At 39.4% G+C, this 11,963-nt stretch overlaps 1 protein-coding gene across 1 annotated transcript; it reads right to left on the bottom strand.

Moving 5' to 3' along the window:
- Positions 1-7,662: 7,662 nt before the first annotated feature.
- LOC109238368 (putative endo-1,3(4)-beta-glucanase 2) lies at positions 7,663-10,656 on the bottom strand. The gene has a single exon (XM_019404802.1). It carries the CDS (start codon positions 10,045-10,047, stop codon positions 7,864-7,866), a length of 2,184 nt encoding a protein of 727 aa, XP_019260347.1. The 5' UTR covers positions 10,048-10,656; the 3' UTR covers positions 7,663-7,863.
- Between the last annotated feature and the right edge of the window lie 1,307 nt (positions 10,657-11,963).

The following is an 11,963-nucleotide window of genomic DNA, read 5'->3' as shown; positions in this document are numbered from 1 at the left end:
TTAACATTAAAGCATGTAAAACGCAAAACATATAATACGCAAAATCATGAATTATAGCCACACATCACCAGCATAGAGTCGCACTTGGCTTCAATGACTTTCGGCCCCAAGCTTTTAGCTAGTTCGAGACTTGCAATCATGGCCTTGTACTCGGCCTCATTGTTAGGCAGCTTAGAAGTTTTGATAGATTGTCTAATAGTATTGCCCGTGGGTGGCTTAAAAAATATGCCTAGCCCGGACCCCTTCACATTCGAGGCGCCATCTGTGAAAAGGTTCCACCCCCCGATGATGTACCTGATTTTAACAAGAGTTCCTTCTCGACTTCGGGTACGAGGGTTGGCGTGAAATCAACCACGAAGTCTGCTAAAACTTAACACTTGATGGCCGTTCTTGGTTGATATTCGATATGGTATATACTGAGTTCGACGACCCATTTGGCCAATCGGCCCGATAGCTCGGCTTATGCAAAACATTACAAAGTGGTTAAGTGGTTAGTATATATATGGGGTGACATTGAAAATATGATTTTAGCTTCCTAGAGGCGCTTATCAATGCAAGTGCCAATTTCTCTAAGTGTGGGTATCTAGTTTCTGCTTCTCCTAGAGTTCGACTTAGATAATAAACAGGAAATTGCATAACTTGCTCTTCTCGAACTAGGACACCACTTACCGTGATCTCCGAGACTGCCAAGTATAAGTAGAGTTTTTCATCTGCCTTTGGAGTATGAAGAAATGGTAGGCTCGGGAGGTATCGCTTTAATTCTTCTAACGCCTGTTGGCATTCCGGGGTCCAGGCAAAATCGTTCTTCTTTTTGAGTAGAGATAAGAATATATAACTCCGATCTGATGATCTCGATATGAATCGGCCTAAGGCAACTATCCGCCCCGTCAGCCTTTGCACGACTTTAACGCTGTCCACGATGGTGATGTCTTTGATCGCCTCGATTTTATCGGGGTTGATCTCTATTCCCCGATTTGACACCATGAAGCCAAGGAATTTGCCCGAACCGACCCCGAAAATGCATTTCTCGGGGTTGAGTTTCATGTTGTATTTTCTCAGTATCTTGAATGTTTCCTGCAAATGTGTCAAATGGTCATCTGTGTGGAGGAACTTAACTAGCATGTCATCAATATATACTTCCATTAATTCACCTATCTGTTCTTGGAACATTTTATTTACTAGGCGTTGGTAGGTAGCTCCTGCGTTTTTTAGCCCGAAGGGCATTACATTATAACAGTATGTTACATACTTGGTGATGAATGAAGTCTTTTCTTGATCTTCCAGGTTCATTTGAATTTGATTGTACCCGGAATAGGCATCGAGAAAACTAAGGATCTCGTGGCCGGCCGTGGCGTCGATCATGCGATCTATGTTCGGCAGTGGAAAAGAATCTTTGGGACATGACTTGTTTATATCTTTATAATCTACACACATCCTAAGTTTCTTCCCTTTTATAGGAACTACGACTAATTAGCTAACCATTCGGGGTATTTTACTTCCCGAATGGACCCCTATTTTGAGAAGTTTAGTTACCTCGTCCTTTATGAATGCGTGCTTTACCTCGGACTGGGACTTCTCTTTTATTTCACCGGTCTGAACTTTGGGTCCAGGCTTAGTCGATGCGTTGTTATTTTCGGCGGGATCCCTGTCATGTCTAAGTGGGACCAAGCAAACCAATCTATTTTATCAATAAGAAAATGAATAAGATTTTTCCTGAGTTTGGGGGTTAACTCCGCTCCCAGGTATACCTTTCGCTCGGGTAGGTGCTCGATCAATATAACCTGTTCCATCTCTTTGACTGTTGATTTGGTGGCGTCGGAATCTTCGGGAACAACAAAAGTTCGAGGGGTCAAAAGATCTTTCTTTTCCTCTTCCATTTCCTGCTTCTCCGATTCGGTCGAGGCTGGTGGCAGTGATTGCTATTTGGCTTCCTGTTTACCCTTGATGCGCGATCCTTCCGATGTTGATAGCACCGAAAACAGTATTACCTCATCGACCACGAACATTTCTTTTGCAGCATGCTGCTCCCCGTATGCTATTTTTACCCCGTCCGACGTCGAGAATTTCATCATTTAGTAGAGAGTCGAAGGATTGCCCTCATGTTATGGATTCAAGGCCTCCCGAGTAGGGCGTTGTACCTCATGTCGCCTCAATCACGTGAAACTTGGTATCTTGGACAGTTCCAGCCACGTTCACCGGTAGGATAATCTCTCCTTTAGTTGTTTCACTGGCCATATTGAAACCGTTCAAGACCCGAGCTGCGAGCACGATCTGATCTTGTAGGCCGAGTTGCTCCACGACCCTCGATCAGATGATATTTGCTGAGCTACCTGGATCTACTAAAACACGCTTAATTTGAACTTTATTTAATAAGATAGAGATTACTAGAGCGTCGTTGTGAGGCTGAAAATTTTCTTCTGCCTCCTCGTCGTTGAATGATACGGGGCCTTATGGCACATAGTCTCGAGTGTGTTTCTCCCTAGTAATTGATACCTTAGTGCGTTTGAATACGGGCCCTTGTGGAATATCGACCCCTCCGACGATCATATGAATTACATGCCCTGGCTCTTCCTGTTCAATTTTCTTGTTGGCGTCACTTTCCCTGAAATAATTCTTGGCTCGATCACTTAGGAATTCTCGAAGGTGGCCCTCATTGAATAAACGGGCTACCTCCTCTCTCAATTTCCTGCAATCTTCGGTCCTGTGACCATGAGTGCCATGATATTTACACATCAGATTGGGGTTCCTTTGGGAAGGATCGGTCTGTATGGGCCTAAGCCATCCGGTGTCTTTGATCCTTCCAATTGCTGATACAATACCTGATGCACCTACACTAAAATTACACTTTGATAATTGAGGTGCCTCTATGGGGTCAGCGTACTTGTCAAAACCATTTTTGCTCATGAGTCCCCGAGTATTCTGTCCTCGATCGCTTCTACGATCGTTCCGGGCGTGATTGCATCCTAGACCACTGTTCCTGCGATCTGAGGTGTACGGTTGATATCGGTCTTTGTTCGATTTTGGCTCTCTATGGACGTCCCTCTGATTTTTGGCGGCTGACCTGTTCGGGTGCACTGAACCGGAAGGATCTCCTAATTGGTTATCCTCAACCCTGATCTTTGGTGGTAGATTGTGATACCAAATCATTGCTTCCTTTGATAGGGTTTCCCCGAACTTCTTCAATAAAACAGATTCGATCTCATCATCTTCCAAATCGTTACCCTTGATGACGCATGTGTAGGAGGTGACATGTTCGTTGGGATCGGTGGTCCCATTGTATTTAGGTATGTCCGGCATACGAACTTCTTTGGAATGGGTTTCGGAGCCGCACTCGAAGGGAACGACTTTTGTACAAATTTCTTCGAATCCATCCTTTTCAAGATTGGTGGTGCCCCTGGTATCTGATCAACTCGGGAATTGTATGTTTCCACTTTTTTATCATTAGCTTCGATTTTCTTCTCTCCTGACTCAATTCTTTTGGTGAGCTCTTCGAGCATTTTCGTTATTGCAGGATCAGTCCCCGATTTATTACCATTCGACCTTTCTGGCACTGGCTCGGTACAACGAGTGATTTCTGGCTTGACCCACTCAGAGTTCTATGTTGATTTTGTAACTGAGCAATAGCGGCCTGTTGAGCCTGTAGCATCTCGAATATCACCTGGAGACTAACTCCTCCATCTCCTCTGCCCTATGTACCTTGGCCACCAGATTGGCCTTCTCTGCGTACACTCCCTTCAGGATCCGCGCCTAGGTCCGCATTTAAAGCAACATGCGAACTGACATCGACTGGATTGGCAACCGTTGCTCTCTCGAGATTAGCCTGTGGCACCTCGGCTCCTGGAGCAATTACATTGTCGTTTTCCGCGTGAAACCCGAGACCATCTTCACCATGTGTAGGTGAGTTTTGAGAGTTTGTCATATTTTAACCTGAGAGCAAAGATACTTGACAAGAACAAGCGTAAAATAATGTCTGTTATCAGAATCAGCACCGAACAATCACTATTATCCTTAGCCCCACGGTAGGCGCCAAACTGTTTACCCTCAAATTCGGATAACAATTAAACTTACATTTTGATTTTAAGGATATGTGATTTCGCCCAATACCAATTGATAAGCAAGAAAATAAGTGAATAAATTAGAGAATAAAATAAATCAAACCAGTGTGCTAGCCATGTCTCGACCTCTACTTGATGTAGTCTCGAGGTGGGTTAGTAAGAAAAGTAAATGATAAAGCAACTATGATGAACAATAAGTGTGAAATAGCAGGAAAGTAATGAGTGTATATATTATTGTTAATGAACAATGATGATGCCTACAAATGAATGGGATCCTTCTTTATATAATAGAGGAGTCCTAAATAAGGTATACTTCTAATTATAGTAGGAAACCATATTAACATCTAATTAACCGCTGTAGATTGATCCGTTCCGAGATTCACGCCACGATCCTCGACCAATTGCGGATATCTCGCCTTTTCCGCTATCAAGCTATGTAGATGCCACTCGAAGTCTGCTTCTTTCTGGCTGCAATCGATGTCGACCTCTGTCCGAACTCGACGTCCTAGCTCTTTGACGTGACATTCGTATCCCGGTCAAAGAATGAAATCGAGTAGGCCCGATCAACCTACAATTATAATACAAAACTGCCGTTGAGATTAGTTGTTGTAACAACTTGAGATATGTATTCCCATCCGTTGCTGCTCAAAATTGTGGGGTGTGCCATAATGGAAAGAATCATTGGAGAAACACTTGAAGGGATGTCAGTAGATGTTCAAAATGGACATGTTTTATTTCCCAACCTCAGAGCTGTTCATCTAAAAAGCTGCAACAAACTGAGAAATATATATATTTTTGGTTTTTATGACAGCTCTAAGTCTTAGCAAACTAGAGGGTTAAAGGTAAATGAGATGCCAAATCTGGAGTCTTTACAAACTATAAGCATTTCTTTTTACATTATAGAGTTTCATGTACCTTCTTCCCATTATCATATATAATGAACACATTTTATCTTTTCTCCCATGTTCAAATTGTTAGAACCGAAAAAGTCAGGTGTGATCCGGGAGCTAGCAAAGCAAACTTTGAACGACGATAAATTATACAACAAAGAGAAATATACCAAAAGAGACACAAACATATAATGTGGTTCGCTCAACTAACCTACATCCACGGGCGAAGATGAGCAATCCACTATATAAAAGAGAGTACAAAATATCGAGAGAACAGCCTCACGAAGAGGCAAACACAAGTGACACACTAACACTTGTCCCGTAAAGTTCTCCCTCTAAACACGACTCTCAAACCCCATATGGCTACATTGTGGATGCTACTGAATGAGAAGGACGGATCTTCAATTTATAGAACTCCAAACCTTTTCCTACAAGAAAAGGGACTAGCCAAATATGGAAAAATTATATTTTTTCTCTAGGAAAAGAAAACCCCAAATATGGTAAATATGTTGTCCTTTCCTTCATGAGATAGGAAAACCAATTATGGTAAGAAAATCTGGACAAACACCTAACAATTCTCTCCCTTGGCCTGAATTTTCTAACAAAATAAACTTGATCCACATTCTTCACATAGCCTTCAACATGTCGCATCTCCAAATCTCCACCATAAAGTTTGTCTCAACGTGTGTAGCACACCAGTCAAATTTCTCAGACAAAAATCACGATTATCGTCAAATATGTTGCGGCTAGAACTGAACCCGCTAAGATGAACTTATCTTGAACCTCGCTCTGATACCACTTATTAGGACCGAAAAAGTCAGGTATGATCTGGAAGCTAGCAAAACAAACCTTGAACGACGATAAATCATACAACAAAGAGAAATATACCAAAAGAGACACAAAAATATAATGTGGTTCGGTCAACTGACCTACATCCACGGGCAGAGATGAGCAATCCACTATATAAAAGAGAGTATAAAATATCGAGAGAACAACCTCACGAAGAGGCAAACACAAGTGACACACTAACACTTGTCCCGTAAAGTTCTCCCCCTAAACACGACTCTCAAACCCCATATGGTTACATTGTGGATGCTACTGAATGAGAAGGACGGATCTTCAATTTATAAAACTCCAAACCTTTTCCTACAAGAAAGGGATTAGCCAAATCTGGAAGAATTATATTTTCCTTCTAGGAAAAGAAAAACCCAATTATGGTAAATATGTTGTCCTTTCCTTCATGAGATAGAAAAACCAATTATGATACGAAAATCTGGACAAACACCTAACACAAATAACAATATATTCTAGTCTAGTTAGTTTTACTTAAATCTTTCTTGTTATATAAAAGCATCAAATTTTTCAGTAATTTCACTCAAATCATCTCTCCATTTAGGAAAATCCGTTTAAAATGTATGGCTGTTGGCAGTGATTCGCAGTTTACAATAAACATGGGTAGCAAGGAACCTCAAGAAGCTAGATCGAGATGGCATATAAATGCACATGGAAAAGGTATAGCTGCCATAAGATGCAGAAATTGCAAGGTAGTTAATAACTTTGTGTTTTTCTTGAACTTCAATCCAAACAAGGCATAAATATATTTTGCTTCATTGTGTCTTTGGTTCACATGTTTGGGATTGAGGGGACAGTTGATTCGTTGTATCTTTAGCGGTTTAGCAATGCATGCATTTCTAACAACGGAGTTACACTTGTCTTCCAGCGATCAACTTCTATAAATCATATTTTGGTGGTTTTCGAATGTCTAATACGAATATTATCTTATTTTGTACCTTATTGCCATTTATTGAAGAGATTTGTGTTTCTGGAAGCTTATTTCATTTGTTTGATCTTTTCATATAGTGCCGCTTCTGCCATATGTTCTTATATTAAGTTGCTCCGACATGGCAGTTTAGGTGTCGGACCCTGTGTCGATACCACACTAGTATGGGTGTGGGTAAAGAAATTGTACCGGATGGTCAAATAATTTTGGGTACTTTGACTAAGACCGGACGGAAAATTTCGAGATGGGATACAATTTGATTTCCGAAATCAGAACCAAAACTAGGGTAAATTTGAAGAAAATAGCATACCTTATCTAGGAAATAAATCATCGACTTATCTACAACTTAAAAATAAAAAAGAAATTCACACTAACAAGCTATATGTAAGTTTTCCACAAAAGTTCTCATAATTTAGAGATATTTCTATATTTTTATTTTTTCGAATTATTTTTAACCGGATCCCTGCCCCGTATCCGTACTAGGATCCGTATCCCCGAATCTTAGAATTTACATCTCCAACGATTCGACCTCTAGATTCACACCCGTGTCGGACGCCCGCACCCGTGTCCGGGCAACTTAGTTCTTAAATGTTATAATGACTTCCCGTTCTTTTACAATTATACAATTGACATCAACCACAAATCCATGGATAATAAAGATTTAAGTGTTCAATGCTTCCCTGGCAATCTGTATGTTGTAAGAGTTGTTGAATGGTACAGTTGTGTTTGCTATATGTGAAAAGTTCCCTTGTATCAATTCTATTTCTTACATTGAATTTGAGTTATTAGCAATTTTTTTATATAAATTGCTACTTCAATTCTGCCGATCATAAATAAAGGACCAGTTTCATTCATAAAGCCACATTGTCATGAAAATTGTTAGCAATATAGGCTTAGTGAAGAAAGAAACTTTAGTTTTACAGTGGTCTGAAAATTGTAGTAAAATCCAAGCTTTATTATTTATTCACAAACAATTGGTACAAGTATTACAGCATCCTTATTAAGAGCATAAAACAGTAGATTATATACAGACAACACAAATGATATGTACCATATTACCAAACTAGTACATCAAATTTTTCGTAACAAAGACAATTGTTTTAGTACCCTTATTCACTGAATGTCACATACCATAAATTCAATGAGAATAATGACGAAACCAGCAGAAGTTGTTCCCTCTATCACCTTCTTCTGCTTCATCATCTCTAGTATGAATCCACCACAGAAGATTTGTGAGTGAGTTTCCATCATCAAAACCAGTTAATCTCTTAGTTTTGTCCAAAGCACTTGTTTTATCATACATTCCTTCTAAACCATACACAAATCCTTTCCATCCTTCTCCAACACCACTTCTTGCTAGAGTTGGCATTGTCCATTGGACCAACTCTCTCACAAACCGAACATCGGAAAATACAACTTCAGTAATAGGCAATATAGGTAAAACCTGAATTCCAAGCCTACACTCTTTCCATTCAGCTGGAGCAAACCAAAGGCCACTGTCCCTTTTGTTAGACCATAAAACACCAACCACACGGTTATTTTTCGCGAATTCTTCTGCATACAAGTTGCTTTCGTCTTTAACATGCCACCAAGTTTGTGCTGAATGAATTTCCATTGCTAAAAGAGTTGATCCAATAGCAACAAGATGAGTATCACCATATGCCAATCCCATTAAAGCTGCTGAATAGTATGCATTTATCGCTTCACTTGTGCTCTCTTGGTTCCTTCCATCTGCAAACTCGGTTAATCCTCCTGCCCAAGAATGCAATTTCCACAAATCAAAGCACCTCAACCGCGTATAATGTGAATTTTCTCGCCTGCTTAAGTTCATAAAATCCGCCATAAGTGAATAAGCTTGTGGCGTATACTTTCTTCCCCACATTGGATCTATCTTGGCAAGTACTGCTATAGCGTAAAGGAAATAACCAATGTGGTAGTGATGATCATTGTAAATTCCAAAGCCAAAATCAGCACCAGAATCCGTTGAACCTTGTTTGGTCACGATCCCTCCCCATTTCGGATCATAAAAGAAACCATTTGCTTCGAAAGTTCCATTTAACCAAGGTTCAATTGTATCCTTCAAGAATTTGCGGATCGTTGGTATAACATCATGGTAACAAACTTCTTCAGCTATCAATACTAACCTTGCAGCTCTTGCAATTAACTTTCCATAAAAGTAAGATGATGTTGTTGAGATTAACGTTGAATTCAAGTCCGCGACATCTTTATTCAAAGCATCAATTATTTCAGAACAAGACTCCTCTTTTACACCTTTAATTGAATGCCATGTTACAGAAATTGGATCACTCTTCAACAACCATGTATCTCCAACAACACCAACAAGCTCACCATCAATACTATTGTACTTAAAATCCTCCAAGATAATTACTGAACGATTCGAAAGCAGCTGCAGATGAAGGGGATGAGCTAGCATCAATAAGTCTCCCCAGCCAGTCTTTTCCCACTTGTACTCCAAGCTAAATGGCTGACTGAAAACAGCATTACCAAATTTAGGATAACAAGAACTGAACCGATCAAGAACTGATTCATACATCGGGTTTTCACAATTTGGCAAAAGAACGATCCTTATTATCCCCGAAAATTCACTAGAAGTGATATTATTCACATCATTATTGCTCAAATTGATTGGCGAAGACGCGTACAAAAGCCAAATTTGGCCATTGTTGAGCTTAATAGTATATTTAGTGAGAGTAGCATTCCAAGAACATTCAAGAATCGCGTGAATCGTTGAAATTCTAAGTGCAACATTACCAATGACATTACAAGTAACAAAGGGACATCCCCTGACAAGAAAGAACCTAAGGTTACTTGATGGAAGATCCAACGTGACACTAAGATCACTAAATGATGAAATAACATGACGTGCATTTGGATTTGGATTATTCAATATACCAATAGTGATATCAGCATTGAATATTTGGTAAACAAAAGCAGGATTATGGAACTGAGGTGGGTAACAAAGAGTGAGAGATGAGTTTGATGATTTGATAAGATATGGTTGAATATATTCAGGCTGATCACCATTTTTTAGCACAAAGTTTTGAAAGAAAGAATTTGTAGGCAAAGGGGTTGATAAGAGATGATGAGCAAAATATGTTGATGGTTCAGGAAGGACAGTTGATTTTACTGTTGGAAAGAGAAAAGGTTGTGACATTGGCCTAATTTGGGGTTGTGGTTGAGACATTTCAGGGGATTTTGGTGGTGGTTCTGGTTGTAGAGGAGGTTTATAGTGTTTGGAATGTTTCTTGAAAGGTGTTGTGACAATTGTTTTGACTCGTTTTGTGATCTTTTTTAACACCATGATAGGAATATTTATTCGCGCAATCTTGAACAAAAACAAGATTAATTGCACTAAGTGTGTGTTTACCTGTCAAATTTGGCTGCACGTAAGAGAGATTAAAGAGTGAATTAGTTTGCAAATTGATAGCAGAAGGAAACAAAAAACAAATTCTTGATGGTGTCACATTAAGGTAATGACGTGACTTAGCCGTATACAAAGAGAAAGAATTCTGGTATGAAGTCACTTTAGTGTGTATATATATGAACCCCACGAGAGATTGAGATAGGAGAGGGAGAGAGAATGGAATTACAAAAGAACAAGTGATGGATATTGCTTAGAGAGGTGTTTAAAAAGGGGAAAGGCTGTCTGTCTTTAGTACGTCACATAAAGGCGGATCCAAAACTTAAAATTTATGATTTTCTATAACAATCTCAAATTAATATATTGTTCATAGTTAAATATTTATGGTATTTAATGAATTTTTTAAATACATATACAACATCTTGACAAAAGTTCTTGATCTGCCACTAACGCCACATTCGAAAAATACTTATCCATATATGTCATGTTTATCCCAAACAATGAATGCAAGACATATGTATTAGCGTGTCAAAGGTTAAGAGCAAGAATGGGCTGGATTGCAAGTGAAGATGAGTATGTTGAGGGAAGTGGTAGCAAGATACCTATAGGACTTGAGTTAATGAAGGAAGGGATGAGCTGAAAATGGTGGGGTTATCTTTTGCTGAATGGGAAAGCAAAGAAAGGAAGAATTAGATGTGAAAATTCTTTTCGTCTACGGCAGATTATGTTCCAGGGAATATTGAAGTTCACAGATTTAAACGTACATAACAGTATATTCTATTTAATTTATAGAAATGATCTAAGTTCAAACCTTGACATTCTAAAAGAGTACACTATTGAAGCATCACTTGCAAATATGGAGTTGATTAACACACACTTGTAGAACCTAATGCAAGTTCTGAATACGCGCAACACACAGAAATATAGGACCTAGTGTTGCATAAATGAATGGTTTGGACCCAATATATTCGAACGTCGTGGGCTAGGTTTGTGTTGAAACTTCTCTGTACAAATGATATCGCCTAGCCGCTTTGAGTGAGGCATTTGCGTAGATTAGGCGTGGCAATTTGAGCCCAAACCCATCTAACCCGCCCAGAGATTTATGGGTTGGGTTACAAACATTTTAGTTCATGGGTCAATTTGGGTTGTGCCCAAATTAACCCATTATATTTTATAGCCCATTCTGACCCATTAAGCAGCCCAAAACAACCCATGAAACTCGGGAGAAATTCAAAAATAGCCAGATTTACTACTGGTCGTTGAAAAATAGCCAAGTTTCAAAAGTCATCGAAATTTAGCCACTTTAAATCTGAGCGAAAACACTGTTCAAAATCCGGAAAAATACGCCCGCAAATTTTACGGGAGTTCCAGCATAAGTATGCTTGAACTCCCGTAAATTTTACGGGAGTTCCAGGATAACTATGCTGGAACTCCCGCAAATTTTACGGGAGTTCCAGCAAGTATAATTGTCCATTATAATATACTGGAGTTTGGAGCACTGGTGCTCCAGTCTCCCGCAAATTTTACAGGAGTTAGCAAAGTATACCGGTCCAGCATAATATGCTGGAGTTCGTACACAAATGCACCAGAACTCCCGTATATTATACTGGACCGGTCCCTGTTGCAGCAAAATAGTGGCTATTTTTCATTGACTTGATAAACGCTGGCTATTTTTCATTGACCAGTGTGAAAACTGGCTATACCATGATATTTTAACATGAAACTCACTCAAAACAAAAGGGTATCTCAACCCAACTTATATAGAAATTTATTTAGTTGCCCCAATTTTACTTTTTTTTTGTATTTTCAATTTTATGTTCTTTTGTTTTTCTACACCATTCACCCCCTGCCCCCCT

Source organism: Nicotiana attenuata, unplaced genomic scaffold, assembly GCF_001879085.1.
Source record: "Nicotiana attenuata strain UT unplaced genomic scaffold, NIATTr2, whole genome shotgun sequence".
NCBI lineage: Eukaryota > Viridiplantae > Streptophyta > Magnoliopsida > Solanales > Solanaceae > Nicotiana > Nicotiana attenuata.
Note: the sequence above shows the minus strand (reverse complement) of the source record. Positions and strands in the feature narration are given on the sequence as shown.